We start from the raw sequence: 27,466 nt of genomic DNA on the forward strand, positions 1-27,466 counted from the left end.
TGACGAGATAAGACCTTTAGATAAGTGATGTGAGCGACACAGGGATTCGATAGCTGAGGTGGGTGTGAGGGGAGTGCCTGGGGAGGAACGGTGAAGCGAGTGGTGGAAGTGTCGGATTTGTAAAAATTGGTAAAATACTCTGTGGGGGAGGTTAAAGCGCGATTGTAGATTAGCAAAGTCCGGGAAGGTATGTAGGGGAGCTAGATCCAAGGGAAACAAAATATTGTGGGCAGTCCAATGTGGGAAATGACAGTGGTCTATACCAGGAGTGAAGATAGGATTGTTCCATAAGGGGACCAGGAGGGGGTGAAATGAGCGGAGTTTGTATAATCGTGTGCAGTAGTCCCATATGGATAGCGTGAATCGTATTGTGGGGAGCATAGTTGAGGTTGGTGGGCGTTGTGTACGCAGGCACCATAAGAGGGTGGAAGGGGAGTATACCGATAATGTGTGGGCTTCTATATGTGTCCAGACTTTCTGGTTGGGCGGGGCGTGCCAGTGAATGCATGATGCTAGGTGGGTGGCTCGGTAGTATTTGATTAGATCAGGTATGCCTATACCTCCTGTGGATTGATGTTTGTGTAGTATTCGCATCTTAACTCTTGGTTTTTTGGTTGCCCATATAAAATTTGAAATGTCGCGCTGCAGATTTTTAAGGATTGACGTAGGGATGTGGATTGGGAGCGTCTGCCATAAATATAATAAGCGGGGTAGAACGTTCATTTTGACCGCCGCAGTACGTCCGAACCATGAAATATATTGTTTATTCCACGCTAATAGGTCCGTTTTGATAGAGGCAAGCAGTCTTGGGAAGTTGGCTGCGTATAGTCGGGGATACGATTTTGTTAGATAGACTCCCAAGTATTTAAGCTTCTCAGGTTGCCAGCGGAAAGGGAAGTTCATTTGAAGTAGTGTTAAGTCTGAGTGTGGGATGTTGATGTCTAAGAATTCTGTTTTATCTGTGTTGATGTTATAATTTGAGTGTGAGCCATAAATGTGAGTCTCAGCAAATAAGGTTGGGAGGGAGACAGTGGGGTTGGTCAATGTCAATATTACATCGTCCGCATACATTGCTATCTTGTGGGCCGAGTGACCTACTCCTATACCCGTGATATTGCTATTAAGCCTTATTCTGGCTGCGAGAGGTTCCATGACAAGGGCAAACAACAAGGGAGAGAGGGGGCAGCCCTGTCGGGTGCCGTTTTTTATTTGGAAGGGCTCGGAGGCGAGGCCATTTACTAACACGGAAGCGGAAGGGTTGTGATAGAGGGAGTTAATACCATTGAGAAAAGCGCCTCGAAATCCCATATGGTGTAGGGTTTGAGTCAGAAATGGCCAAGCCACCCTGTCAAAGGCTTTCTCAGCGTCGAGCGCCACCACCAGGGTCGACAGCGAGCGGGTTGTTGCTATTTGAATAAGGTTGATCAGACGCCTCGTATTATCGGAAGCCTGCCTGTTGGGGATAAAGCCCACCTGGTCTGGGTGAACCAAGGACGTCAATATAGGGGAAAGGCGCATGGCAAGAATCTTAGCGAAAAGTTTTAAATCGACATTTAAAAGAGAGATAGGCCTATAATTGCCCATCTCTAGTGGGTCTCTCTGCGGTTTAGGGATAATTATGATGTTGGCCCTGGTGGTGGCGTCATCGAGCGTGCCTCCCTCCAGTAGTGAGTTGAAGAGGGGTCGAAGCATAGGTAGCAGTGATTCTGCAAATCTTTTGTAGTATAGGGTGGTGAAGCCATCAGGCCCTGGCGCTGCAGAGCGGCGTAGCGATTTGATGGCTAATCTAATCTCTTCATCAGTGATCGTTGCATTAAGGCTTTGAAGCTGTGCCACGGATAACGTGGGTAGAGAGCATGAATTCAAGTATTGGGTAAGAGAGGTGATATCTGATGGTACGGTAGAGGGGTTGTGTGAGAGATTGTAAAGTGATTCATAGAATTGGCGGAATTGTCTGGTCATAACTTGAGGGTCATGGGTAATAGTGCCGTCTGTGCATTTTAGCTTAAGAATACGGTTGCGAGTGCGTTTAGCTCTCAGCTTGCGAGCCAAGATGGTGTCTGCTTTATCTGATTTTTCATAAAAAGTTTGTCGAACCCACAAAAGAGTTTGTGCTGCCTTTTTAGATAAGATTTGCGATAGTTGTCCCTTAACAGCGAGTATCTTTAGATAAGTGCGTCTTTTAGGATGATTGTGGTGTAGGTCTGTCAGGGATGTTAGTGTCTTTTCTAGCTCTAGTATGCGTGACATCTCTGACTTCTTAGATGCAGCTGACAAATTGATAAGGGTGCCCCGGAGGGTAGCCTTATGAGCTTCCCACAGGATGGATGTGGGGATATCAGGGGTAGTGTTGAGGGTAATAAAATCCGTGAGAGCTGTAGCGATAGTCTCAACATTTGATTGTTTCAAGAAGAGGGATTCATTCAGTCGCCAGTGGCGGGTAGGTCGGGGGCCTATATGAGAAGAAATTTCTAGTTCGATTGCTAGGTGATCTGACCATGGTATAGGGAGGGTCTGAGCGCCTACAAGAGATTGAGATGTGGCACGGTCTACAAAAAAGTAGTCAATGCGAGTGTGTAGGTCATGGGGGGGAGAGTAATGTGTGAAACCTCTCGCGTTGGGGTATTGTACTCTCCATGCGTCATATAGATCGTGAAGGGCCAATCGTGACATGAGCGCCTTAGATGTCTTGGCGTGTTTGGGGGGAGTGTTAGAGGGGCGTGATCTATCTAGTTTGGGGTCCGTGATAGTATTAAAATCCCCTCCTATAATGATAAGTCCTCAGGGCATTTGGGTAAGTTGATTAAAGAATGTGGCGTAGAGGGAACCTTGTTGGTCATTAGGGGCATAGACTGAGGCCAATATAATTGGGGCGTTGTTATACGTACCCTTAAGGATAAGAAAACGACCCAGTGGGTCGGAGATAGAGTCATGTATGGTGATAGGTGTGTTGTGGTGGATGAGAATCGCAGTACCTCGACGTTTAGCGTTCATGGAGGAGTGAAAGGCCGTGGGATATTGTTTGGTCGTGAGGGAAGAATGGGGAGTCTTGAGATGTGTCTCTTGCAGCATTACAATGCTAGATTTACGCCTGTGGAGGTATTGGATGGCCATAGCCCTTTTGGTTGGGGAGTTAAGACCGTTTACATTGAGAGTTAAAACTGTCAACTTCATGGTGGGTCAAAAGAAAAAGAGCACAGTAGCAGATGGGGTTCACACCCCGACTGGCGGGAAGGGCAGGGGGGGAGAACATGGAGAAGGTTAAAGATAGTGAGAGAGGGGTTAAGAATCGGGGGGGAGAGAAGGGGACCTACTCCTATAGTGGAGCTAGGTCCATTGTAGACAGAGGGAGTGTCGTTCTGACACATCCATCTGAGTGTGAGGGTGTGTAGAAACAGCAAAATTCGTTGAACGTGAAGCTTAGTGAACATATCAAGTTAACAACTAAAAAGAACGGGGTGGCCTAAGGGAGAACAGGGGTCAATATCAACATGTTAACATATTAATGCCTGAGGCAAGAGGATAAAGAGAAAAGGAAAGAAAAAGGGCGCCAGGATTGTCTATAGGACAATTATCAAACTTATTGTTAAAGAGCATCAAGAGATATATGAAGAATTAACATTAATAGAGTGTGGGGCAGAGTTTTCTATGTTAGTATGACTAATGTAATTAATATAATTAAGCCGGGGTCCATTCCTTCGATGGTGCCACGGGTCTAGAGGGTGAAGCAGGTTGTCGGCATATTTCTGGAACATCTTCTAGGAGACCAAACGACTTCAGTAAATCGTATCCTTGATTTGGGGTCTTGACAGCGTGGGTCGTGCCATTTCTGTTGACCAATAATTGGAAGGGGAAGCCCCACTTGTATTTAATAGAGTGGGTCCTCAAAGTCTTGGTGACATTCAATAGATCTCTCCTTTTCTTTAGGGTCGATGGTGCCAGGTCCTGAAAGAGTTGAAGCTGAGACCCAGAATGGGAGACCGTTGAGAGCCCTCTAACAGCAGTTATAATTTGCTCTTTCGCTTTAAAATAGTGAAAGCGGAGGATAACGTCCCGTGGTGGTTGGGTCGAGGGCGGTTTTGGGCGGAGGGCCCTATGGGCTCGGTCCAAATGAAGAAGGTCCACTGAGATGTCAGGGCTTATGTGGAGAAAAAGGTCCTTTAGGTAGGCTGGTAGTGCGTCGGCAGTTATTGTTTCCGGGATGTTGCGTACGCGGATGTTATTCCGCCTATTTCGGTTTTCAATATCCTCGAGCTGGTCTTTATATGTTTCCATCTCTGCCCGTAGATCCGTAAATTCTTGATCCATGACGCTTTGGTATTGGCAGATTTCATCTACCTTCTGTTCGAGAGTGCCCGTTCTGGAACCTAGGTCTTCCAATTCCGATTTAAAATCTGCTAGGGCCGATCTCATCTCTGACTGTATCGTTTTAGTGACTATGGCGATCACATCCTGAGCCGACAAAGGGGGGTCGGTACGAGAGGCACCAGCCATGTTCAGAGCGCTTTCAGCTCCAGGTGATTGTTTCGGCAGAGAACCTGCTTTTTCCCACGCCCTGATAATACTGGGTTTGGATGGAGCAGGGGCCTTTCGGCGCTTCTGTGGCATTCCGTGAGAAAAAATAAAAGTGAAAATGGAAAGTTCTGCAATACGGAATGAATGTTATGGGGCTTCCCGTGAAAAAATGGCAGTTAAGGTCTCATTGAAGTAGATGCATTAGAGGCAGGTGGTGTTAATAATAGCAGCGTGCAGCTGAGTCCCCGTTCAGGTCAGGCCACCCCATGATTTAGAGGTAGATCTTCATCAGGCGAATTAGAAAAAGCGCATGTAGTGAGGAACTGGGCTCTGTAAGATAGGAATGGAATGGAGGGCGCGGATGAGCAGCACCATCCAGAGGGAGGGGGGGTTCAGGAGCTGTGCTTTGAGACGGTGGTATGTCGGCCGGTGTCTCGAGGGCCGAGTGTGTGTGTGCTCCCAATAAAGCAAAGGCACAGGGTCCCAAGGAATGTCCAGCGGGGTCCCCCAGCCAGGATCCACAGTATTTGATGAGGGCGGTGTTGGTGGTGTGGAGCTGCTGCCTCTGCCACCTCTAAGATGGCCGCCAAGCGGGTCCGTTTAGTGTGCGGGAGTAGGGTGCGGCAGTAGCCTGGCAATTCAGGCAAAAGTGTCCAGTGGTGAGCGGAGCCCTGTGTGGGGCCGCACCGGGCCCGGCCGAGCAGTGCAAACGGTGGTGTGGTGCCTGCTATTGGTGATTGCCACCTCCAATATGGCCGCCGGGCAATTCACTCGTGATAGGAGTGCTAATTTGTGGACAGGGTGAGTGTGAGTAGCTGTGGGGGGTTGTGTACCTTCGGGGGGGGGGGGGGGTCCGGTAGCAGGGAGGCCTCCGTAGCGTGTGTGGAGGGTTGCGTTGGTGGTGTGGAGCTTGCCGCGGCCGGACGCCACCTCCAAGATGGCCGACGGGCGGGTCCGTGCGCCGAGTGTGGAGGAGATGTGGTGAGGGTCGGAGGTCGGGCAGGTCTAGCAGACGCGTCCGGCGGTGAGCGGAGCCGTCGGGTGGAGAGTCTCACCGGGTCTGTCCGATAGGTGCAGCTTGCTGTGCGGGGCCCGTCCTGGAAGTCTGCCCCTTCCAATATGGCCGCCGGACGGAACACTCCTGGCTGGAGCAGCACCCAGCGCCGTTTATTAGGTGAGTGTTATTATTAGCGGCAGCAGTAGGTAGTTAAGCACCGTTGTGAGGGGGGGTCCTGCATCCGGAGGGTATTCGGTGGCTTGCGGGACGGCAGGAGGCCGCGTCGGGTCCACACCAAAATCGAGGCCCCAGGCTGGACGGTGCGACTGGGCCTCAATCCGCAGGAGCTTTTTCCAGTTGCTCCCCGATTCTGAGGTCGCAGTCTAAGTTTCCCCCTGAGTGCTGTAGGTGGGGGGTCTATAAACTGGGGTACTTTGTGAGGGGTTTTGGTTAAAAATAACCAGTTTAAGCCTCTGGGAGTGGGGAGCTCAAGGCAAGTGTGTCTGTTCCTCACAGTAGCTAGGCCACACCGCTAATTGCCTCTTAGGCATTCAGTTGTATACTGAGAGATGAGACTTTAAACTCTATTGTGAAGTCCCTCACAACAGCATCAACTAAGTGCTTTAATGTAAGTGCTAGGTTCTGCATATGTTTTCCTTTTTTGTTTGAGATTTATATGTATTGTATTTCTGCACATTTATAATAATTTTGTATACTCTTACCTTGGACGAGTTTGTTTAAATTAAAATATAATTAATTCTAGCATATTCTCTGTGTCTCTTGGTGAATCTGCGAGCCTGTATGGCCCAAACTACATACCAAAGTTTAAGTGAGTTTGCAATTAACAATTCTGGATGCAGATAGCTGCAGAGGACTGTCTGGTATCCATACATTTAATGTTTTTTGGTTCCTCTGCTGGTGGCAGTAACCAAGTTTTCATTAACCACACATGCTGAGGTAAACATAAGTCACTGGTGGCGATTTTCAGATTGAGGTATCTGGGTTTGTTCCACTACAAGAAAACTTTATAAAATAGTTGTCTCTCAATTAGTTTGTGATATAAACAGTACAGAGACTATTAAACTATTGGTTCAAATCTAATATATTATTACCAGTTATTTATATAGAGCACGCATATTCCGCAGTGCTTTACAGAGAATATGTGACCATTCACATCAGTCCCTGCCCCAGTGGAGCTTACAATCTATAGTCACTACCACATGTACACACACACATTTACACTAGAGTTAATTTTTTTTGTTGGGAGCCAATTTACCTACCAGTATATTTTTGGATTTTGGGAGGAAACCGGAGTACCCGGAGGAAACCCACTCAGGTACGGGGAAAATATACAAACTCCACACAGGTAGGGCCTTAGTTGGAATTGAACCCATGACCACAGTGCTGTGAGGCAGTAATGCTAACCATTACACCATCCGTACTACCCTAATATACACCATTAGTTAAAATTGAATATACTGGACACAATCCATACATCCCAATATGACCCATTCCAGGAGGTACAAAATGCTCTCTACCTAGACTTCCCTCTTAATTTATGATTGCAATCACCTGTGTTGACATTTTTTTCTTATCAATTAAATAGTCCAAGACAGGTGATGCCAATCATATATTAAGAGGGAAGTCCAAGTAGAAAAGCATTTTGTACCTCCTGGAATGTGTCATGTTGGGGGGTATGCACAATCTAATATATACCCCCCCTTTCCCGGGCCCCCCTGCCTTAAGTGCCCAGGGCCCCCTCAAGTCTTTATCCGGTCCTGTACACACACACACACACACACACACACATCATAGTCATGGGCTCAATAGTCCACAAGTAGGATGCATGACGGCAAAGCTGAACATGGCTACATCTGGAAATATGGAAAATACAGCATGTCACAAGAGAAGAGACATCTGCATTTGCACTGCGCCTCTGTAAAACTGACCCTTATACCCTTTTCAGACATCAAACCTGGGAAATTGCTTGGTCTAGCAAGCCGGCAAATTCTTGGTCTCAGCCTGCCCCTTGTCGTAAGCAGGGTCAGGGATCTCGTTTCCTTTCACACATACAGAAATCCAGGGTTTATGCGCATGTGTGAAAGGGGTAAGGTGAGTCACGGTGACTGACTAAAAAAATAGTCAGTACTACTGAGGGGTGTTTTAACAGAGGAGGGGGCCCATGTGCAGACTCCGGGTGGGCCCACTCCTCTCCACAGTGCAGTAGACTCCAGCATTGTGCCAGAGTTTCTGGAGACTAATTTTACTACTGCACATGCGTGGCGGACATTTTGGCTGTGATTCTTGCCGCGACTGCATTGCCTGATGCGGGACTCTGGAAAGGTAGATATTAAAACATAGGTGCAGTGTGGGACCGCACACAATGCATCCATTATAGAAACGCCATTGGTTCCATCAGGAGAATCCCTGTAAATAAAAGAGGCCATTTTAGAATGTGATATAGCATAAGATAACACCCATGCTTACCTCATTGTAATTGTTCTTTTCTGTCATGTGCTTGACAATAAAGTTAGCCCCATCGATGGCTGGCTTCATTTCACCATACAGTTGGTCCTGTGTACCGTCGGCATTCAGTGGATTTACCCCTACAAGGGAAAGGAAGGGAAAGGTAATAAACTCCAAAGTGATATGATCAGTTTACTTCTACTGATCGCTGGGACGGGGTCCTATGGGATCCCCTCTCCCAGTGACTGAGTAATGATACATTCAGCTACATAAGCATTCCCTAGTGCCAACATTTATTACAAGAAGGAATCCTTAAAATCGGGGCAGACAGCATACAACAATAAATATGCTCCTGAAAGAGTAAAGCCCTTCACACATTGAAAGTCTTTGCCAGATACATAAATTGCATCAAACAATCCACCACATTTAATTGAAATAGTTGTGGAGTACAAAGAATTGGTACACTGTTTCTGGTTGGTGCCATTGTATATAGGGGCTGGGACAGAGTGAGTAATACCCATGTCACACTGCTGCAATAACCTGGGCTATTGCCAGGTTAAATCAGGTCGTGGCTCATGTGAAAGGGTCCCCAATAAGTAACTCGGGTCCAGTGACCAGGGAATCCAACTTTGGTAGAAAGCAGGGTTGGTGCCAGGAAGGGCCCAGGTTATAGGGCAATATGGAGAGCCGGCTCACAGGAAGGACCCGGGCTATGGGGCAGTATGGAGAGCCAGCTCACTGGCATTTAGAGATGATGTCTCCAAGAGTCGGCAGAGGAGAAGCCATGGCAATATCCTGGGTCCAGCCTGCGGTGTGAACATGGTTCAAGCTGCTGTTAGACAGCTTGAAACCCGTATTCAGTGTCCCAGGCTGGACCAGTGGATTTTGGTGTGAATGGGGTATAATAGTCCAGCCTGCAGAACATAAAATGCATGAGATTGAACTGTACATGCCTAGAAAGTGAATGCATGTATATTTGGCTATGCGAAGCTGCAGGAATTCAGAGAGTGAAGTTATGCTCAGGCAAATGCATGCGGACCAGCAACTAAGTGCATATGTGCCTATTAGTAGATGTATCTTTTGCACATACACCTGGCAGTTTCAGTATGTAATCCCGGCGTACAAGATAACGATGGTCATAATACCGACAGCGGGATCCCAATAACAGCAAGCCCGACAGGGGTGAGTTAAGGGTGTTCCTCCCTGTCTCCTAACCCCTAAGCTTAACCCCCCCTTCCTGCAGCCTAACCCTAACCTCCCCCCTTAGTGACTAACCCTAATCTTCCTCCAGTGGTGCCTAAACCTAAGTCCCCCTTCCCTGCAGCCTAACCCTAACCCTCCCTGGGGGGGCCTAACCCTATCCCCCCCACTCCGCAGCCTAACAGTAACCTACCCCCACCCCGCAGCCTCAGCCTAAAACTCCTGGATGGCTCCTCTAAACCTAAACCTCCCGCCCCTTCACCTTATCCACGCGGTATACTTACTATGGTCAGGATTCCGGAAGTCTCCTGACCTTTTCGAAGTTCCAGCATCAGCATTCTAATGGGTGTCGGGACACTGGCGTCGGTATTTCGACTGCCGGGATCCTGACAGCCGGCATTTTGACGGCATCCCCTCCAGGCAGATGCAAGTACTCACTAATGAATGGCTCTATAAATGTGGAAATAAGCTATCTTCCATGCACATCTATTTTGATCAGCCGCAGAGTGTCTATGATTATACTGCCATGATAAACCACATAAAAAGATACTCTACAATATTTTACAATCTGAAGCATTTAAAGCAGCTGGAATAGGGTGAAACCATATATTGCCTTTCCTTACAACTTGTAGAAACAGCTCAGTGACCAGTGTGGCTCACTTTATTATAATAATAAAAATTTTAATTATATAGCGCTCTTTCTCCAATAGGACTCAAATTCTTAACAGATACATAACATAATATAGTACAGAAGCAATGAACTTTTCATAAAATACAGAAGCATGTAGATACTACGGGACATTATGGAAATGCTTGAGTAAACAGGAAAGTCTTGAGTCTATATTTAAAGGATTCTATAGTTGGGGCCTCTCGCACTGTGTGTTCCATAGAGTCGGAGCCACATGACTAAAAGCTCGACCCCCAGATGAATTATGGGAGATTCTAGGTACTGCTAAAAGTCCTTCATCTACAGATCGCAGTAATCGAGTGGGGCAGTATGTAAGGTTCTCTTTCAGCGAAGGATACACTTGCCTTTGCTGAAACCTATTTGCAGCTCAGGTGTAGGTTAGTCAGAGGCTCTTACAGCAGCACTACCAACCTGTATAAGCAATTTGCTATTGATATGTGCTGCTACCCAGGGCTGTTTCTAGCCAATTTGGCTCCCAGTGCGAGATTTAAAAATGCGCCCCCATAACATAAAAAAAAATGTCGTCCCCCCCCCACACACACACCTAGATAAAAAATAAAAAAACTTGCGCGTGCACCCGGCAAGGGGTCGTGGCCTCATCTAAATGGGTGTGTGGCCTCATCTAAATGGGCATGGTCTCGTCTGAAAAGGACTACCTCACAATCCAGTTTTTGACCCTGCTCCAACAGATCACGACCACCACAGGAGAAAAAAATTCTACCATATTAAGCCCCACACAGTAATGCCCCCTGCGCCATATTATGCCACACACCGCAATGCCCTTGATACATTAAATCCCCACACTACGGCAGGCAAGAGTCCCTATTTCACACATTACGGCAGGTGTCCCCATTTTACACATTGAGAGAGAGAGAGAATACTTACAGAGGCGATTACCGCTCTTCGGCCCGCCTCACCAGTCGCTCCTCGCACCGGCCTTTCCCTCTTCCTAACTTGGATCCCCCTCTGTACTCCGCTCGGGGGGGGGGGGGGGGGGGGGGAGTTTCGCGGAGTGACGGGGTTGCGTCGTGACGTAACGACGCAACAGCGTCATTCCGTGAAACTCCGCCCCCCGAGCGGGTTACTCAGGGAGAAATAGGAGGGGGAAGCAGGGAGCCACAGTTAGTGCCGCGGCGGTTGCACTGCTCGCCTGCCCCAAGAAACGGCCCTGCTGCTACCTTTATTTAGGAGAGTCCACCTGTAACATTCAGCATCCCTGTATCATATAATACAGCCAATGTAAAATGTGGTCCTTACTTGCAGGTGTGGCTCGGCTAGTCAGACCATGGCGCTCTGATTGCTTCTCAAACATAAGTTCACTTCGCGATTTAACACTGAAATATTCTTCTGCTTTAGCAATGTACCCCACTGAGCTACTGCGCCGCTGCAGCACCCCACTCCACGGCTCAGGATCCGATTGTGCTGGTTGCGACATATGTAGTAGACGTGGCAGTTTGTTCAGAAATAGCTGGGAGATAGACGGAAATAAAGTTATGTTTGAGTCAGGCTAATATCATTAGATTTCTTAGATGATGCCAAAAATGGTCATAATTTGTTATGTACAGATACACCTTCCTGTACTGGGGGTGATGCTCAGTTGGAAGCAAAGCAAAAACAAGTAACTCTGTATTTGGAACAAACTACAGTATGTTGCCAGGGGTATAAGTTCATACCATCAGCGATATAGAGAGTTGTGCCCCCTCCCCAGCATCCGTCCGGGCATGAGCAGTAGCACAGCTGAGGGTGCAAAGCAGGAAGTAAAGCTGTCGCATTGCTTTCATATTATTTCTCAGTGATCGCCGGGATTGGCTCCGGTGACTCACCAATGGTACATCTGGGGCATTTACCCCCACAGGAAAAAAAAAATTGTGTCCCCCAGTGGAAAAAAAACATTGTCCCCCAATGGAAAACAAAATGCACACATTGTCCCCTTGGGGAAAAAATAAACGTTATGGTAAGAACTTACCGTTGATAACGTGATTTCTCTTATGTCCACAGGTATCCACAAGATAACATTGGGATATTGTCGAGCGACAGCGAAAATGGCACCAACACGGTCACGAGCTTTCTGGCCTCCCAGGATGCATTGGGGCCTCCACTATATAGTCCCGCCCACTGACTCAGTCAGATCAGTTCTTTCCACAGCGATTATAGGCAGGAACATTAGGTAGAGACCTGTACAGGCGATAAGAACACACATGCACACCCTTCCATACAAGAAGGAAGAGGTTTTTAGTGTTTGTCTAGATCCTCAAATCAGATGCGTCCGGGTGGGATCCCTGTGGACATAAGAGAAATCACGTTATCAACGGTAAGTTCTTACCATAACGTTTATTTCTCTGGCTGGGTCCACAGGATTATCCACAGGATAACATTGGGATTCCCAAAGCCATTTTAGTGGTGGGGACGCTCCTGATTGCACAGGAGGACCTTTCGCCCGAAGTCTGCGTCATGAGAGGCAAAAGTATCCAAGGCATAATGTCTGATGAATGTGTTTATGGAAGACCATGTGGCTGCCTTACATATCGGTTCTGCTGATGCACCCTGATGTGCTGCCCAAGAAGGACCTACCTTACGTGTAGAGTGTGCAGAGACATTAGCCGGAATAGGGAGATCTGCATGAGAATAAGCTTCAGATATTACCACTCGTAGCCATCTCGCCAGCGTCTGTTTACTAGCAGGCCAACCTCTCCTATGGAATCCGTAGAGGATGAAGAGGGAATCTGTTTTCCTGATGGCACTAGTACGATCTATATAGATTTTTAAAGACCGGACCACGTCCAGTGACGCTTCTCCCGCAGATAGTCCCGATACCTGAAAAGCTGGGACTACAATCTCTTCATTCAGGTGAAACTTTGACACCACCTTGGGAAGATAACTAGATCTCGTTCTGAGAACTGCTCTGTCTGGAAAAAAACTTAGGAAAGGAGACTTACATGATAATGCTCCTAAATCTGACACTCTTCTGGCTGACGCCATTGCCAGTAAAAAAAGAACTTTAATCGTTAACCACTTAAGATCCGCTCTCTCAAGTGGTTCAAACAAAGGACCCTGGAGAAATTTAAGAACTAAATTCAAATCCCAGGGAGCTGCAGGAGGAACAAATGGAGGTTGAATATGTACTACTCCTTGGAAAAACGTACGTACATCCTGTAGGTCAGCAATCTTCTGCTGAAACCATACAGTCAACGCTGAGACTTGCACCCTCAAGGAAGCAACCTTCAACCCCTTATCCAATCCTGCCTGCAGAAAATCCAAAATTCTAGCTACTTTAAAGGCTCTTGGATTGTAATTTTTTCCAGAACACCAATGAATATAGGCTTGCCATATTCTATGATATACACGGGCCGAAGAAGGCTTTCTTGCTCTAAGCATGGTTTGGATTACTTGCTTTGAAAATCCTTTAGCCTCTAAGATAGAGGTTTCAACAGCCACGCTGTCAAAGACAGGCGATCCAGATGACTGTGACAACAAGGACCCTGCATTAACAGATCTGGACGTTGAGGGAGCAGTATCGGTGCTTGCACGGACATTCCCCACAGATCTGTGTACCAATGCCTTCTTGGCCAAGCTGGAGCTATTAGAATGATTGCTCCTTTTGCCTGTTTTATCTTTCTCACTACTCTGGGTAACAGAGATATTGGAGGGAACAGATATGCCAGCTGAAACCTCCATTCTACTGACAGTGCGTCTACCAGGACTGCTCCTGGGTCCCTTGTTCTTGATCCGTACCTCGGAACTTTGTTGTTTAGACGAGACGCCATAAGGTCTATCTCCGGTAGACCCCATCTGTTCACCAGTGTCTGAAACACTTCTGGGTGTAGTGCCCATTCGGTTTCCTGAATGGTGTGCCGACTGAGAAAATCCGCTTCCCAATTTAGTACACCCGGGACAAATACTGCTGACAATGCTGGGAGATGGAGTTCTGCCCACTTTAGAATGGGAGTTACTTCCTCCATCAGACTCTTGCTGTGAGTCCCTCCTTGATGATTTAGGTAATGAAAACTTGAGGCTGCTTTCACAGCAGCCCTGTGACCATGCAGCTTCCTGCCGCACCAAGCAAAAAACTGATCTGACTGAGTCAGTGGGCGGGACTATATAGTGGAGGCCCCAATGCATCCTGGGAGGCCAGAAAGCTCGTGACCGTGTTGGTGCCATTTTCGCTGTCGCTCGACAATATCCCAATGTTATCCTGTGGATAATCCTGTGGACCCAGCCAGAGAAATAAACATTGTCCCACAGTGGAAAACAAAATGCACACATTGTCCCCAGTGGAGAAACAAAACAATACATTGTCTCACAGTGGAAAAAAAAAATGCCCCATAGTGTGAAAAAACCACATTGTCCCACAATGAAAAAAACAACCCACACATTCTTCCCCAGTGACAAGAAAAAAATAAAAATAAAATAAATTGTTTCCCAATGAAAACCACACATGGGCTCCTACAGAAAAAAAAATGCCCCCCTCCTCCCGCAGAAGACTTACCTCACATGTCACTTCACTGAAGAAGATGAGAGGAGCTCCCAGCATACTTGCCTACCTGACCCTCTCCATGAGGGAGAAAATGCTCTGTTCCTGGACTTTCCTGGTCATGTATGATTGCCATCACCTGTGGTGAGCTAGGTAATTGATAAGAAAGGTGTTTCACCACAGGTGATGGCAATCATACACTACCAGGAAAGTCCAGGAACAGAGCATTTTCTCCCTCATGGAGAGGGTCAGGTAGGCAAGTGTGGCTCCCAGTCCCTTGCTTCATGCAGCCTCGGGCCACACCTGCAGTCAAGCAGTTGCTGCATCAGAGCAGGCTCACTCTGCTTGAAAGCTCTGAGCAGGCAGGACATCGGGCAGCAGTATGATCTATGATATCATGCAGGCTGCAATGCATCTCAGGACCAAGGAGAAGTTAGAACTAGCTGTACTGCTGACACTGCAGTTGCCACCAGCACTGCCAGTCTTGTACAGTAAAGGGTTCTGGCAGCTGCCATACTGTCCCTTCAGCTGACCCTGCTTTTCAGTGCCCCACTGTCAACAGAGACAAATGCTTTCATTGCCTCCGGGAGTTAGGCCACTGCATGTTGCAATGCAAGGGATGCACAGCATACTTGCCTACCTGACCCTCTCCATGTGGGAGAAAATGCTCTGTTCCTGGACTATCCTGGTAATGTATGATTGCCATCACCTGTGGTGAAACAACTTTCTTATCAATTAACTAGCTCACCACAGGTGATGGCAATCATACATTACCAGGATAGTCCAGGAACAGAGCATTTTCTCCCTCATGAAGAGGGTCAGGTAGGCAAGCATGATGCACATACATATACTTTAAAGTTTTTGTATGCAGTGTAAATATTGGCTGCTGTTCCATGTAGCATATAGCGCACAAATGCTGAAATGCAATTTAGATTTGAGCTAGGACATGCCCCTCTCACATCTAGCTCTCCCTCCACATTTTCAATCTGCCCCACCTGCAGTGTAGCATGGTTTTGCCAAGACGTAAGGTTACTTGCTCATTTTTGCTGCTCCCAACTCAGAATCAGCCCCACGGTACGTTGGTCGGTCAGAATCCTGGGTCTTACCTTTTTCAGGCGGTCTGACATGATGTGTGTGCTGGGAGTCCTGAAGTGTATATTTAACACGACAACACAGCTCACCACCACTATTGTCACCAGCACCATGATAAACATCAGGTATCTGAAGAACAGAAAGCAGAGAAGCAGATCCATCATACCAGCTGACACTATTTTGACATCTATGTGTTTGTAATTACCTGATTGATTATTATTTTCTATCAATGTTTAATGGAACAAATCTGCATGTAGGCTGCAATTTTAGACAACTTTATTTTTACACTGCAATTTAGATTTCAGTTTAAACACACCTTGACAAATCTAACTCTCTCTGCACATGTTATATCCGCCCCACCTGCAGTGCAACAGGGTTTTTCCCAGTTGCTTGCTTTTTTGCTTTACTTACAAACAGGAATTAAGTCCAATGAAATACTACTAAGTACTATAACCCACATGAGAGTGACTTACTTGCTGATGAGCGGGATCGCCAAGGAGGTCTCTGGTAGGCGTTGTGAGATCAGAAGCAAGAAGACGGCCTGAGCCAGCAGGACTGAAATAGCCAATGTCATCTTCTCCCCACCTGCAGAGAATATGATGTTATACCAGGGACGTGCGGTGAGCTAAATGGCTGAGGAGGCACTGGCTAGCACCAGAGCCAGATTTACACACAATATATGAGCCAAAGCGTACATCTGGGCATTATACACAGGTGCAGCAGTATAAACTCCTGGAAATTTGGTGCGCTTTGATCAGAGATGTGCGGAAATGCCATAAATTTTTTACTCCAGAGCTTTGGCTATAAAAATGATTAGTATAATGCAAAAAAGATATTTCAAACATATTCTTTGTATTTTTCATATACTTTATATAGTCAAAACTCTGGCACAAACGTTAGTATGACAGGAAAGGCTCTGCCTCACACCACTACACTTCACTTATACACAGACAACTCTTGAGCTGTTTTATGCCAATAAATTGCAACTTAAATCAACAAGCAAAGAGAGAATGACTTATAAAATACATTAGGGCAGCATGTACTGAGCCTGATAAGAATATCTGCTTTGTAAAGAAGTGAGACGACCTTTGTCACAGTTTTAGCCTATGTGGATTTATATAAATGTCTACGTTTACCACCTGAACAGGTTTATGAGGCTTTGGTGCAACAATACTTTATTTTTATGTTTATTTACTTTCATTTTTATTGGTTATGTAAGCAACTATAAAATAATTCATTAGGCACAGTCTATTAAATTATCAAAGAAAAAGTAATTCAATATTTTAGGCAGCGTAATGGATCTGCCTGGAGTTTGTATGTTCTCCCCATGTTTGCATGGATTTCCTCCTGATGCGCCATTGTCCTACAACAGTATAAAAAGAAAACATACCTGTAGTGGTGATTGGCTAAGATTGACCAATGTGGAATGGATGTTGGGGAGATACTTTCTTATAGAAGCTATATATAGGAGTTCAGGTCAGTTTGTCCATGCCTGCTATTGGGGCTGATTTGAGTTTAATGTGTAGGGGTATAAATTCTCCATCTGTAGAACTTTCCTCATACCTTGAAAAAGATACTGTGGTATCGAAATGCGTTGGAGGGGAAAGGGTTACAGAAGGTGGAACACTTACCATAGGATCGGATGGACGTTATCCAGGGACGCCTCTGATTTTCCACGATTTATGCTTATGTTGTCTACTTATTCAGTGGACATTACCACCTGGTAGGAGTCTCACCAGAGGCGGATTGGACATAGGGTTTATAGGGAAGATTCCCGGTGGGCCGATGCACCCGTGGGGCCTGTTTTGTTTGAGGACATGTGGTCCTTTTTATAGACATAATGAATAAGATGCTAAATAATTTGCATATATGAAAATTACTTTTCCACTTAGCCTGTGATTGCAGATGATCTACTGTATGCTCTGTCTGCCTGCTTGGCTGACATATAAGATTGAGTGAATAGTGATTGGGTGTAATAAGCAAGAAAATATATCTTTCTAAAGAATTATATAGTTTCCTAAATTCTGACGGTGTATCATATAATGTGCTCATAATATTTAATTTTATTTCCTTTTAACTTCCCCCTTGATGCTGGACATGCCCACTATCTGGAAAGTCTTGGGGGGAGGGTGCTGCTGCCATGGCCCATGGCTAGACCTTACAACTCTGGTGCTGCCCATGTGGGGCCACTAGTACAAATTTTTCCAGGGCCGCTTTTTGTTCCCAATCCGCCCCTGAGTCTCACCATCTGTATTTTAACGACTTGTTATGTGCTTTTTTGTCTACTTATAACAGTAGACAATACCATTCGATACGCATGTTATGTATATGTTTTAATAAATTGTCTGTACGGTTTTACACTATGTCAAGTCTTTTTTAATCCACATATCAATGGTGTAATGAAGGTCAAAGGTGTGGAGTAACAGTGGATCATTGACGTAGTACGGTTAAAGGTGGTCATTCTGAGTTGTTCGCTCGCTAGCAGTTTTTAGCCGCCATGCAAACGCTATACCGCCTCCCACTGGGAGTGTATTTTAGCTTAGCTGAAGTGCGAACGAAAGGATCGCACAGCGGCGGCAACATTTTTTTGTGCAGTTTTAGAGTAGCTCAATACCTACTCAGCACTTACGATGACTTCAGACTGTTCAGTTCCTTTTTTGACGTCACAATCCCGCCCTGCGCAGCCACGCCTGCGTTTTTCCGATCACTCCCTGAAAACGGTCAGTTGACACCCAGAAACGCCCCCTTCCTGTCAATCACTCTGCGGTCTACAGTGCGACTGAAAAGCTTTGCTAGACCCTGTGTGAAACTACATCGGGCGTTGTAATAGTAAGTCACGCGTGCACATTGCGCCACATATGCAAGCGCAGAAGTGCCGTTTTTTTGCCTCATCGCAGCTTGCAATCAACTCAGAATGACCACCAAAATCCGCTCTCTGAGCCAAGTCCGTCTGCCAAAACCTTGGCAGACCACAATTTCCGGTACGAGTCAGTGACCCCTGTATGCAACTCTAAATTAAGTTTTAATAGTATTACACTGTGTTGTATATTTCTTATTTTGAGGTGCCGAAGAAGGAAAAGTACACCTAAGAGAACCAGTGAAAATCTTCTAAATTGAAGGATTGTATAGTGAGTATTGTGTGCGCGTTCGTGTGGTGGTCCTTTGCTATCGCTGTCTTGTTTTGGAGTGTGGGTGATACTCTTTTCCATTAAACACGTCAGCAGCCTGTGCACAGCTGTGATACTATACCCCCTTTTTTGTGTATTTAATTATCTTAGTTACTCTAATCATTATATAGTTGGTTATAGTTGTTTAAACCAACATGATTGTAATACATCATCCAAAGTGTTATATTTCATTCTGGCACAGACACCTCCTTTCCCCTTAGATCTCCCTGTACTGGGCATCCCATGCCATGACTAGCTCCTCTCTGAAAGTGATGCGGCACTCACTGTCAGCTGGCAGATAGAAGACCAGGTTAGCCATCAGAGCAATGAGCACACAAGGTGCTAGGATGTTTATAATGTAGAAGAGGGGTTTTCTTTTAATAATGAGGTAGAACGTGATGTCTTGGTACTGGCTGCTCTCAGGAGACACACTCTTGTCAATGTTCTTTTTGGCTGGAATGTGGACAATCTCCCATTCTCCATTATCTGTAATACAGAGAAAGAGAATCACACTATCATGTTCCTGTAGCAGATAACAAGTTGATGGATTTTCTATAAATGATAAAATAATGACAAGTCTTTGTCTGTTCTAGAATAGGGTAAGATACAGCTCAGAGGACACGGTACCTGTAAAAGCTGCTCGATCAATGACAATCCATTCTACTGAGTAAAATCTCTTTGTTTTCTCATCCTTCTCCTCCTTCAGACGCAGGTTGATTTCTTTAGCATTGTAAGTCAATGAGCTACAACCACACACAGAAGGGTTTTTATAAATGTGCATGTTATAAATACCTGTAAACAAGCAATATTGAGACAAAAAAAACCCCATAAACCCAGGTACACAAATTGTAAAATTTTTAGATCTGAAGTATAAATGTAACATGCAGTAACATAACATATAGTATATATGGTCTTAGCCTTAATGCTGCTAGAAAAGTGTCATTATAGACGTCTTACTACAGGATCTGATACTGGTCAAAACTGCTTTGATATCACAGGCCCTCCCATGTGAATAACTCCTCCCAGATGCAGTCTGTATGTACAGAGTAATTCTGTCCCCTTCTCGGCCTGTTAGCCGGTCACACAAGCCGAGTGAAACCACCCTTATAAACAATGGCAGCTTCTCAGATGGGATCCGCTGAGGATCCCAGCGGTTGGGATCCGGTGAGATCCCAGTAGTCGAAATACAGCTGAACTGCAGCCTGTTTTTATGTATAAAGAACAAGTACACAGTTGTGTGACCCTCTCCACCATCACACTATATTATCAGTCAGTGTTTATGGCCCTAGATTACCTCCTAAGTCCCCCCTGTATCCACAAACATCTCCCTGTAAAAAGCTAATACAGTATCACTTGGCCATTTTTGAATAATTCACATACTTGCCTACTCTCCTGGAAGGTGCGTGAGAGTCACGATTTTTAAGGTAGTCCCCCACACCTGTGGAAGAATCTCCTGCATCCAGCCCACTTCCTAGTGAAGCAGGCATGATAGGGGGATAATACAGGGAATTGCAGCGCCATATGGAGGGGGTGGGGCTAAATTATGCAAAATGTCATCATAGTAACCTTGTCCCTTCCTCAAGGTCCAGTGAATCAGCCCCACCCCCTGAAGTAGCAACGTCTGCTCTCAGGGCTTCTCCCGTTTCTCTTTCACAGAAGAGTTCCCAGAGCTTCACGTCATATCAGCACCGCAACAAGGCGGCAGTGTGCCCTGTGCCAACCTGGCCGCCAAGGGAATGGGGTCACTGGTTGTGAAAAGTAGAGTTCTGCCTGTAGCATCCTAAGGATGCTCCAGGCAGCTCCTCAGCCTGCAGGGTGTCTGCCCTGAATGTCCCTTGGGTGCTGTAGGTGGCTCTGCAGTAGCGCTACTAGCTGCAGGATGCCATTCTAGGTACACTGCAATCCACATACAGGTGACTTGGGGCAGCAATGGTGCCACAACCAGGGCCCTGCGCCCTCTGCAACGCCCCAGGTTTTTGAAAGCAAATTTAGCCTTGTGTAATAGTGAAAGGGAGATGTATCAAACCTAAAGAGGATAACTGGAAAAATATATCTGATAGGAACCAATCAGCTACTACAGTAGGTATCATTTATCAAATAATATCCTGGACTTAGTTGGTGCGAAACTTTTCCACTTGTCCCCCCTTGTTGTTCAAAAGTATGCCACTAATACATATCTAATGGGCAGTGCAAAAGGGGATGGGATAAAGGGATAGGATTTATATTACATCTACGTACTAAAGTGCAGCAATCAGGCTAATTTACTATCACCTTTTTTCACAAAGATAGAAGATCCGCTATTGTTGCAATGTACAGTTAAACTGACACAATAGGGATATGAGCCACTCAGCTGCCTCTGTGATCCTGGTCCCGAGCACTAAGAGTTAGCTTACTGCCAGGCCAGTCTGAAGGGAAACGTTATGTCAGTAATAATTGTAAAATAAAATAGATATAAATATGCAAACATAAACACATAAAAATATATAAACATATTGACCATTGAAATTATTTTTTAAAAAAAAGTATAATAATAAAGAATAATTTTCATCTTGTTTTTTTGTGCTGTACTTAGATGACAACAACAGAACCAATATTGCGTCTGCCTTGCATGAGAAGCTATTGGTGGCGAGACCCAGGAAAACCTACCTACTTCTGCTTGTACTGATGTATGGGTCATAACCAGGCGTGGATTGGCTATACGGCTCACCAGTAAGATTCCTGGTAAACTGACGTGTCTGTGGGGCCTGTTTTGTGTGTTGACATGTGGCCTCACCCCCCACATGAAAGGCAGCCCACCGCACTCAGTACTCTGCATTGTCCCCATTCATTCTATTATTCCATCTCTGAGGTAAAGCAACTCTGCCATCCAGTGATGCTGCCATGGCTACATGGTATGTTATACCTCTTGTGCTGCCCATGGCGGGCCACGTCTATAAAATTTTACAGGGCCACTTTTAGTTCCCAATCCGCCACTGGTCTCAGGCACAACTGCAGCAAAAGGTTGCAGTTGCGTATCATCAGGCCCCATGAGGAGGGATCCCGTCCACTCAACAGACCCCAGCCCTTCATCAGACTCACTGCACCCCCATAAGGGCTGCTTCCATAAATTTCCCAGGCTGGTATTTCATCCCAATCCACCCCTGGTCATAACCACATCTGCAGCAATAATGGCAATTTTCACCAAAGATAAGAATTTTTCACTTAAGCAAAGAAAATGTCTTCTTTGATTTAAAATAATGTCAAAACCCTTGCTGTGTGTGCCTTGCTAACTAACTAGTTACAAATTGTGTGGAAAGCTATGCAATAGTAATATAATAACACACATTGTAAGGGGAGGACAGTTTTAAAGATTTAAATATGTTTTCGACAGACAGTTGGCATCACTGTAGCTAAATAAAATAATTACCTAAATTTGATAGAGCAATTCTGCCAGTCAAAGGGGAAATAATTGACATTGATGGAGCAAGGAGTTTGGAAAATGGCTGGAGGCAGCCAGTAGATATAGCCACTGGGTGATATGAGGACATTGCAGTAATATGCCACTTCGAAGTTGCCATCATTGCTAGAAAACAAGAAATGTTATAACTGTGAGACATCATGTACAAAGCTGGATATTAATTAGATTTGTTTACTGACACTTGTTGAAATTGTACAGTAATAAAATAGTTTTCTATTTTCCTCAAAAAAATAATGCACATTTTCTAGTTTTAGAAATGTTATAAGACACTGGGGCTGATACACTGGTTACCAAGGCCGCTAAGACCTGAGCGGGACCCAGATACTAGGAATGTGTGGCCAAATCAGGGAGGAGTAGATACACCTGCACCGAAGAGAAATGCTATGTGCAGCACTATGCGCTGGAAAGGGGGAAATGTGTCCCCTCAACAGCACTGCAAAGGAGGACATTTATCCCTCTCAGCAGTTTACCTGAGCACATCCAACCAGCCTGGGCCAGGGTAATCAGTACCCTCCCTTTCCCACCTCTTGCCACACCTGCTCGTCCTAGCACCTTTGCTTCTCACAATAGGCTCTTCATTATGTTCAGCCCCATTCCCATGTGGTTCTTAATCCGGCCTTGGTATGCTGGTGCTGGCAAACTGTGTCATGTTATAGACTCCTCCCGTTATGGTCACCCATGCTCCACCTCCTGCAGCCATCTCCTCCCCCAATACATTACATAGTTTCCTCATTATTATGCTGCCAGCAGGCACCTCACTAAAGCACTGCCCTAGCCTGCTGGAGGTTATTTCAGTCATCCCAAATACATAAATGTAAAGCTGTTCCTCTGACTGTTTAGCTTGCTGAAGCAGCGTGTCCTCTCGTGCTGTGGCAGGTCTGACCGTTATCTAGCCTCCCCCCACAGGTGTTCACAAGGCTCCCCTTACTTGTCCTCGTGCACTCTCCTAACTGCCCTCTAGCACAACAGCTGTGGCATTAGCATAACTTTGCAGTAACAGTCACAGCCGTTACTGCTCAGCGTCCACCTCAGGATCAGGCCTGTAGTTTTATACTAGGAAAACTATTAACTGCATGTGGAAAAGATTTAATGTGCCTATTAAATCTCATTAGCTTGATCTGCTTATGTCTGTCTCAAGTTCTGCAAAGCAACTTAAGCTGACCTCCGCTGACCTGAGAAATCTGATAAGAGCTGGGAAGGAAGTAAATGCTTCTGTAAACTCATTTGACATCTTATATCGTCCTGCTATAGAGCAGTGTGTGCCTTACGCGTAGTTAACAGGGGAAGGGATTTTACAACCCCAAACAAGGCTGGCTGCAGCGGAAGAGGAGATCTTATGCTTTGAATGTTACACCCAAATTCCATTGATATTTACACAGTGAGCAGGGGTGTATCTAGGGGTCCGAGCGCCCCTGGCAAAGTAAGGGGCTAAGGTGTGAGTATTGGAAATGGGGCATGGTCTTGTGGGGGAAGGGTGTGGATACAATAGTACTTTCAATTCAAATTATGCCACACAGTAGTGTCCCTGATTCACATTACACCGCACAGTAGTGTCTCGTATTCACGTTACACCATCCCTCCCCCCTAACCCACCTTTCCCACAGCCTGACCTTAACCCACCCCCCTCCCCCAAAAGCCTCTTCAGTGGTGCCTAACCCTAACGCACCCTCCCTAATCTCCCTCCCTGCAGCCTAACCCTAGCCCTCCCGCCCTCGCAGCCTAACCCTAACCCTCCTACGTGGCTTGCCAGTGGAGTCTTTGGCACCAACTCAATCCGGATTTTGGCATTCTGCATCATAGCTATCTATGTTGGGATGCCAGCATCAGCATTCCGAGCAGTTTCGGGATGCTGGTGTCAGCTTTCCGACCGCCGGGATGCCAAACGCCGGCATCTTGACTGCATCCTGAATGAAATGCTAATGAGCTGCTGTGAGATGAGCCTCAAATGGAGCCAGCCATTAACCAAACACCATTAGTTGGATGGTAGAAGTGCTTCCTGTTAGAAAAAACATCAGGGTGCCATCACTTCCAAGATAAAATGATCAATTATACAATTAATTGATATACATTTCCTTAAACATGGCCATGAAATGGGTTCACTATGATATGCCGGCGGTCGGGCTCCCGGCGACCAGCATACCGGTGCCGGGAGCCCGACCGCCGGCTTACCGTCAGTGTGGCGAGCGCAAATGAGCCCCTTGCGGGCTCACTGCGCTCGCACACTATTTTATTCTCCCTCCAGGGGGGTCGTGGACCCCCACAAGGGAGAATAAGTGTCGGTATGCCAGCTGTCGGGATCCCGGCGCCGGTATACTGTGCGCCGGGATCCCGACAGTCGGCATACTGAAGACCACCCCCATGAAATAGGTAAGATATGTATTTTCTTTATTACACTCAACAAGTTAAAGTTTTCGCTTACTTACTACTTACTTACATTACATCTAACATGCATGAAAATCGTGTAGTTTTCCAGGTACTACAGTCCCTTCTCCCAAACACTGACACTTTTTTATTATCTTAACAACAAATAGATCTATAGCACTGTGCTATGTAACAATTGCTGTGTACCTGGTGAGAGTCTGTTACTGCCGGTGCGGCGCCAGTGTCCGGCAGCACTGCACTGCACTGCACTAGTGATCAGACTAGTGTCCGGCAGCACTGCACTGCACTAGTGATCAGACTAGTGTCCGGCAGCACCACACTTGTAATCAGACTCACAATAAACTACAGTTCCCAGCAGCCCTTGCTGCCTGGAGCTTCCAACAACAAGGGCTGCTGGGAGCTGTAGCTTATTTTGAGTCTTATTACAAGTGCAGTGCTGCCGGACACCAGCGCCTCTCCAGCAGTAACAGACTCTCACCAGGTACAGTCTGACAGTACTGCTTTTCTATCCTTTGGCCGCGGGTGGCACAGCCAGGCGGCGCCCCCTCCTTGCCTGGCGCCCCTGGCGAGTGCCATCCTGGCCAATAGGTAGATACACCCCTGACAGTGAGCATGTGTTGAGGAACAGTAATTAATAGTCAGTAACTGTAAAGCTTTTTGTTGCTAACCACTCTCACTTGTTCTCAAGGATAAGTTTTGGTTGCCACACCATATCTGGAGTAACTCTCAGTATATCAATGCCATAGAACTCCGTCATATTCCATGAAAGTCTTTTGTCATACCATCCCTGTAAAGAGAATGTGCAGCTGAGACATTGTGACACTTTGTATACAACATCACTGGTGGTTCCAATGAGCAGAGGCCCACAAGACTAGGTTTTATACCTGTAAAACTACCTGCCACCATTCACGATTTTATCATCAGGACACCCCACATTCACACAAATAGCCTCTAAGCTGAGTGATACGAAAATTATAATGTTAAAAATTTACTTGCTAACAAAAACAAAATACAAATTGTGAAAGGATGGTATAACACAAATTTACTACCCCTGAGATCAGTCTCTCTCTCTCTATATATATATATATATATATATATATATATATATACACACACACACACACACACACACACACACACACACACACAGTTAGGTTCATATGTATTTGGACACTGACACAATTTTTGTTATTTTAGCCCCTCTTTTTCAAGGGACCAAAAGCACTTGTAAGCAGGAAAAAGGTCTGAAGTTGCGTGTGACATTTGCATTTGGAAAATGTTGCAGTGAAGCCACAACATCTGGTCAAAAAAGTTCTCAATGCAAGTGAAACAGGACATCCTTGGTTTGCAAAAACAAAACAAAATCCATCAGAGAGATAGCGGGACCCTTACAAGTGGCCAAATTAACAGTTTGGAACATACTGAGAAAAAAAGAACACAATGGTGAACTCGACAGCATAAAAAGGCTTGGACGTTCATGGCAGACAAAAGTGGTAGACGATGGTAAAGGAAAACCCCTCTAAACAGTCAGCCAAGAACAGTTTCTGGGAGGTAGGCGTATCATTATTCAAGTTTACTATGAAGAAAAGACTTAATTAAAACCTAAAAAAGCCAGCCCAGTTCTGCAACAGCATTCTTTGGATAGATTAAACTAAGATCCACCTGTTCCAGAATGATGGTATGGAGAAGGCTAAAGGGCCCTACAGACATGCCGATCCGCCGCCGAGCTGCCCAACGGCGGATACGTCCGACGGGCGACCCGGCGGCAGGGGGGCAGTGACGGGGGGGAGTGAAGTTTCTTCACTCCCCCCGTCACGCGGCTCCATTGAAGTGCAGGCAAATATGGACGAGATCGTCCATATTGGCCTGCATGCACAGCCGACGGGGGACCAGCGATGAACGAGCGCGGGGCCGCGCATCGTTCATCGCTGGAGCCTCCACATTGAAAGATATGAACGAGTTCTCGTTCATTTATGAACGAGATCGTTCATATCTTTCAAACAAATCGGCATGTGTGTAGGGCCTATTAGAAGGACTCATTATCCAAAGCATACCAATTCATCCATAAAACATGGTGAAAGCAGTGTTATGGCATGGGCTTTCATGGCAGCCAATGGCATTGGGTCACTAGTGTTTATTGATGATGTGACAGAAGCCGAATGAATTCTGAAGTGTATAGCGATATACTGTCTGCTCAGATTGTCAGAACGGGCTGATGATGAGGAACCGAAAACTGGGCGTTCGTTGAGGGAGTGAAAGGAAGAAGTAACTGAGGAGGTCAGATGTACTTCCTTCTCATATACAGTACCCTGAGATTCAAGGAAGAGCCAGTAGAAGAATTAACTAGTGGACTGAATAAGGTGAATGGAATTGGCTATCTCCGTGGGAATAAAGACTCGGAGACCAAGGAATGTTATTGCAGAGTTGTCGTGATGGAAGAATACTGAAGAATGCTGCTAGGAATGTATACTGAAGAGTCGTGGCTGAAGAACACTGAAGAACACTGCTGAAGAATGAATGCTGATGAGTCGAGGCTAAAGAACACAGAAGAATACTGTTGAAGAATAAATGCTGTAGAGTTGAGGCTGAAGAACACTGAAGAATACTATTGAAGAATAAATGCTGAAGAGTTGAGGCTGAAGAACAATGAAGAATACTGTTGAAGAGTGAATGCTGAAGAGTCAAGGCTGAAAAACACTGAAGAATACTGTTGAAGAATAAATGCTGCAGAGTCAAGGCTGAAGAACACTGACGAATACTGTTGAGGAATGAATGCTGAAGAGTGGAGACTGAAGAACACTGAAGAATACTGTTGAAGAATAAATGCTGAAGAGTCGAGGCTGAAGAACACTGAAGAATACTGTTGAAGAGTGAATGCTGAAGAGTCAAGGCTGAAAAACACTGAAGAATACTGTTCAAGAATAAATGCTGCAGAGTCAAGGCTGAAGAACACTGAAGAATACTACTGAAGAATACTGTTGAGGAATAAATGCTGAAGAGTCTAGACTGAAGAGCACTGCGGATGACTTAA

The 27,466-nt window shown here is 45.8% G+C and overlaps 1 protein-coding gene across 2 annotated transcripts in view; it reads right to left on the reverse strand.

Annotated features, from left to right (window-relative positions):
* Positions 1–27,466, reverse strand: part of CHRND (cholinergic receptor nicotinic delta subunit) — a 63,589-nt gene that overhangs the window by 16,610 nt on the left and 19,513 nt on the right. Inside the window, exons 4-11 of one of the 2 annotated variants that reach the window (XM_063916538.1) lie at positions 25,113–25,222; positions 22,003–22,158; positions 19,224–19,339; positions 18,882–19,082; positions 15,903–16,014; positions 15,444–15,558; positions 11,124–11,334; positions 8,000–8,118 (exon numbers count right to left, since the gene is read on the reverse strand). In XM_063916538.1, coding sequence (XP_063772608.1) covers positions 8,000–8,118; positions 11,124–11,334; positions 15,444–15,558; positions 15,903–16,014; positions 18,882–19,082; positions 19,224–19,339; positions 22,003–22,158; positions 25,113–25,222 — 1,140 coding nt within the window. The remainder of the gene's footprint in view (positions 1–7,999; positions 8,119–11,123; positions 11,335–15,443; positions 15,559–15,902; positions 16,015–18,881; positions 19,083–19,223; positions 19,340–22,002; positions 22,159–25,112; positions 25,223–27,466) is intronic. The other variant, XM_063916539.1, reaches the window with a different exon arrangement.

This window comes from Pseudophryne corroboree, chromosome 4, assembly GCF_028390025.1.
Source record: "Pseudophryne corroboree isolate aPseCor3 chromosome 4, aPseCor3.hap2, whole genome shotgun sequence".
NCBI classification, from domain to species: Eukaryota; Metazoa; Chordata; class Amphibia; order Anura; family Myobatrachidae; genus Pseudophryne; species Pseudophryne corroboree.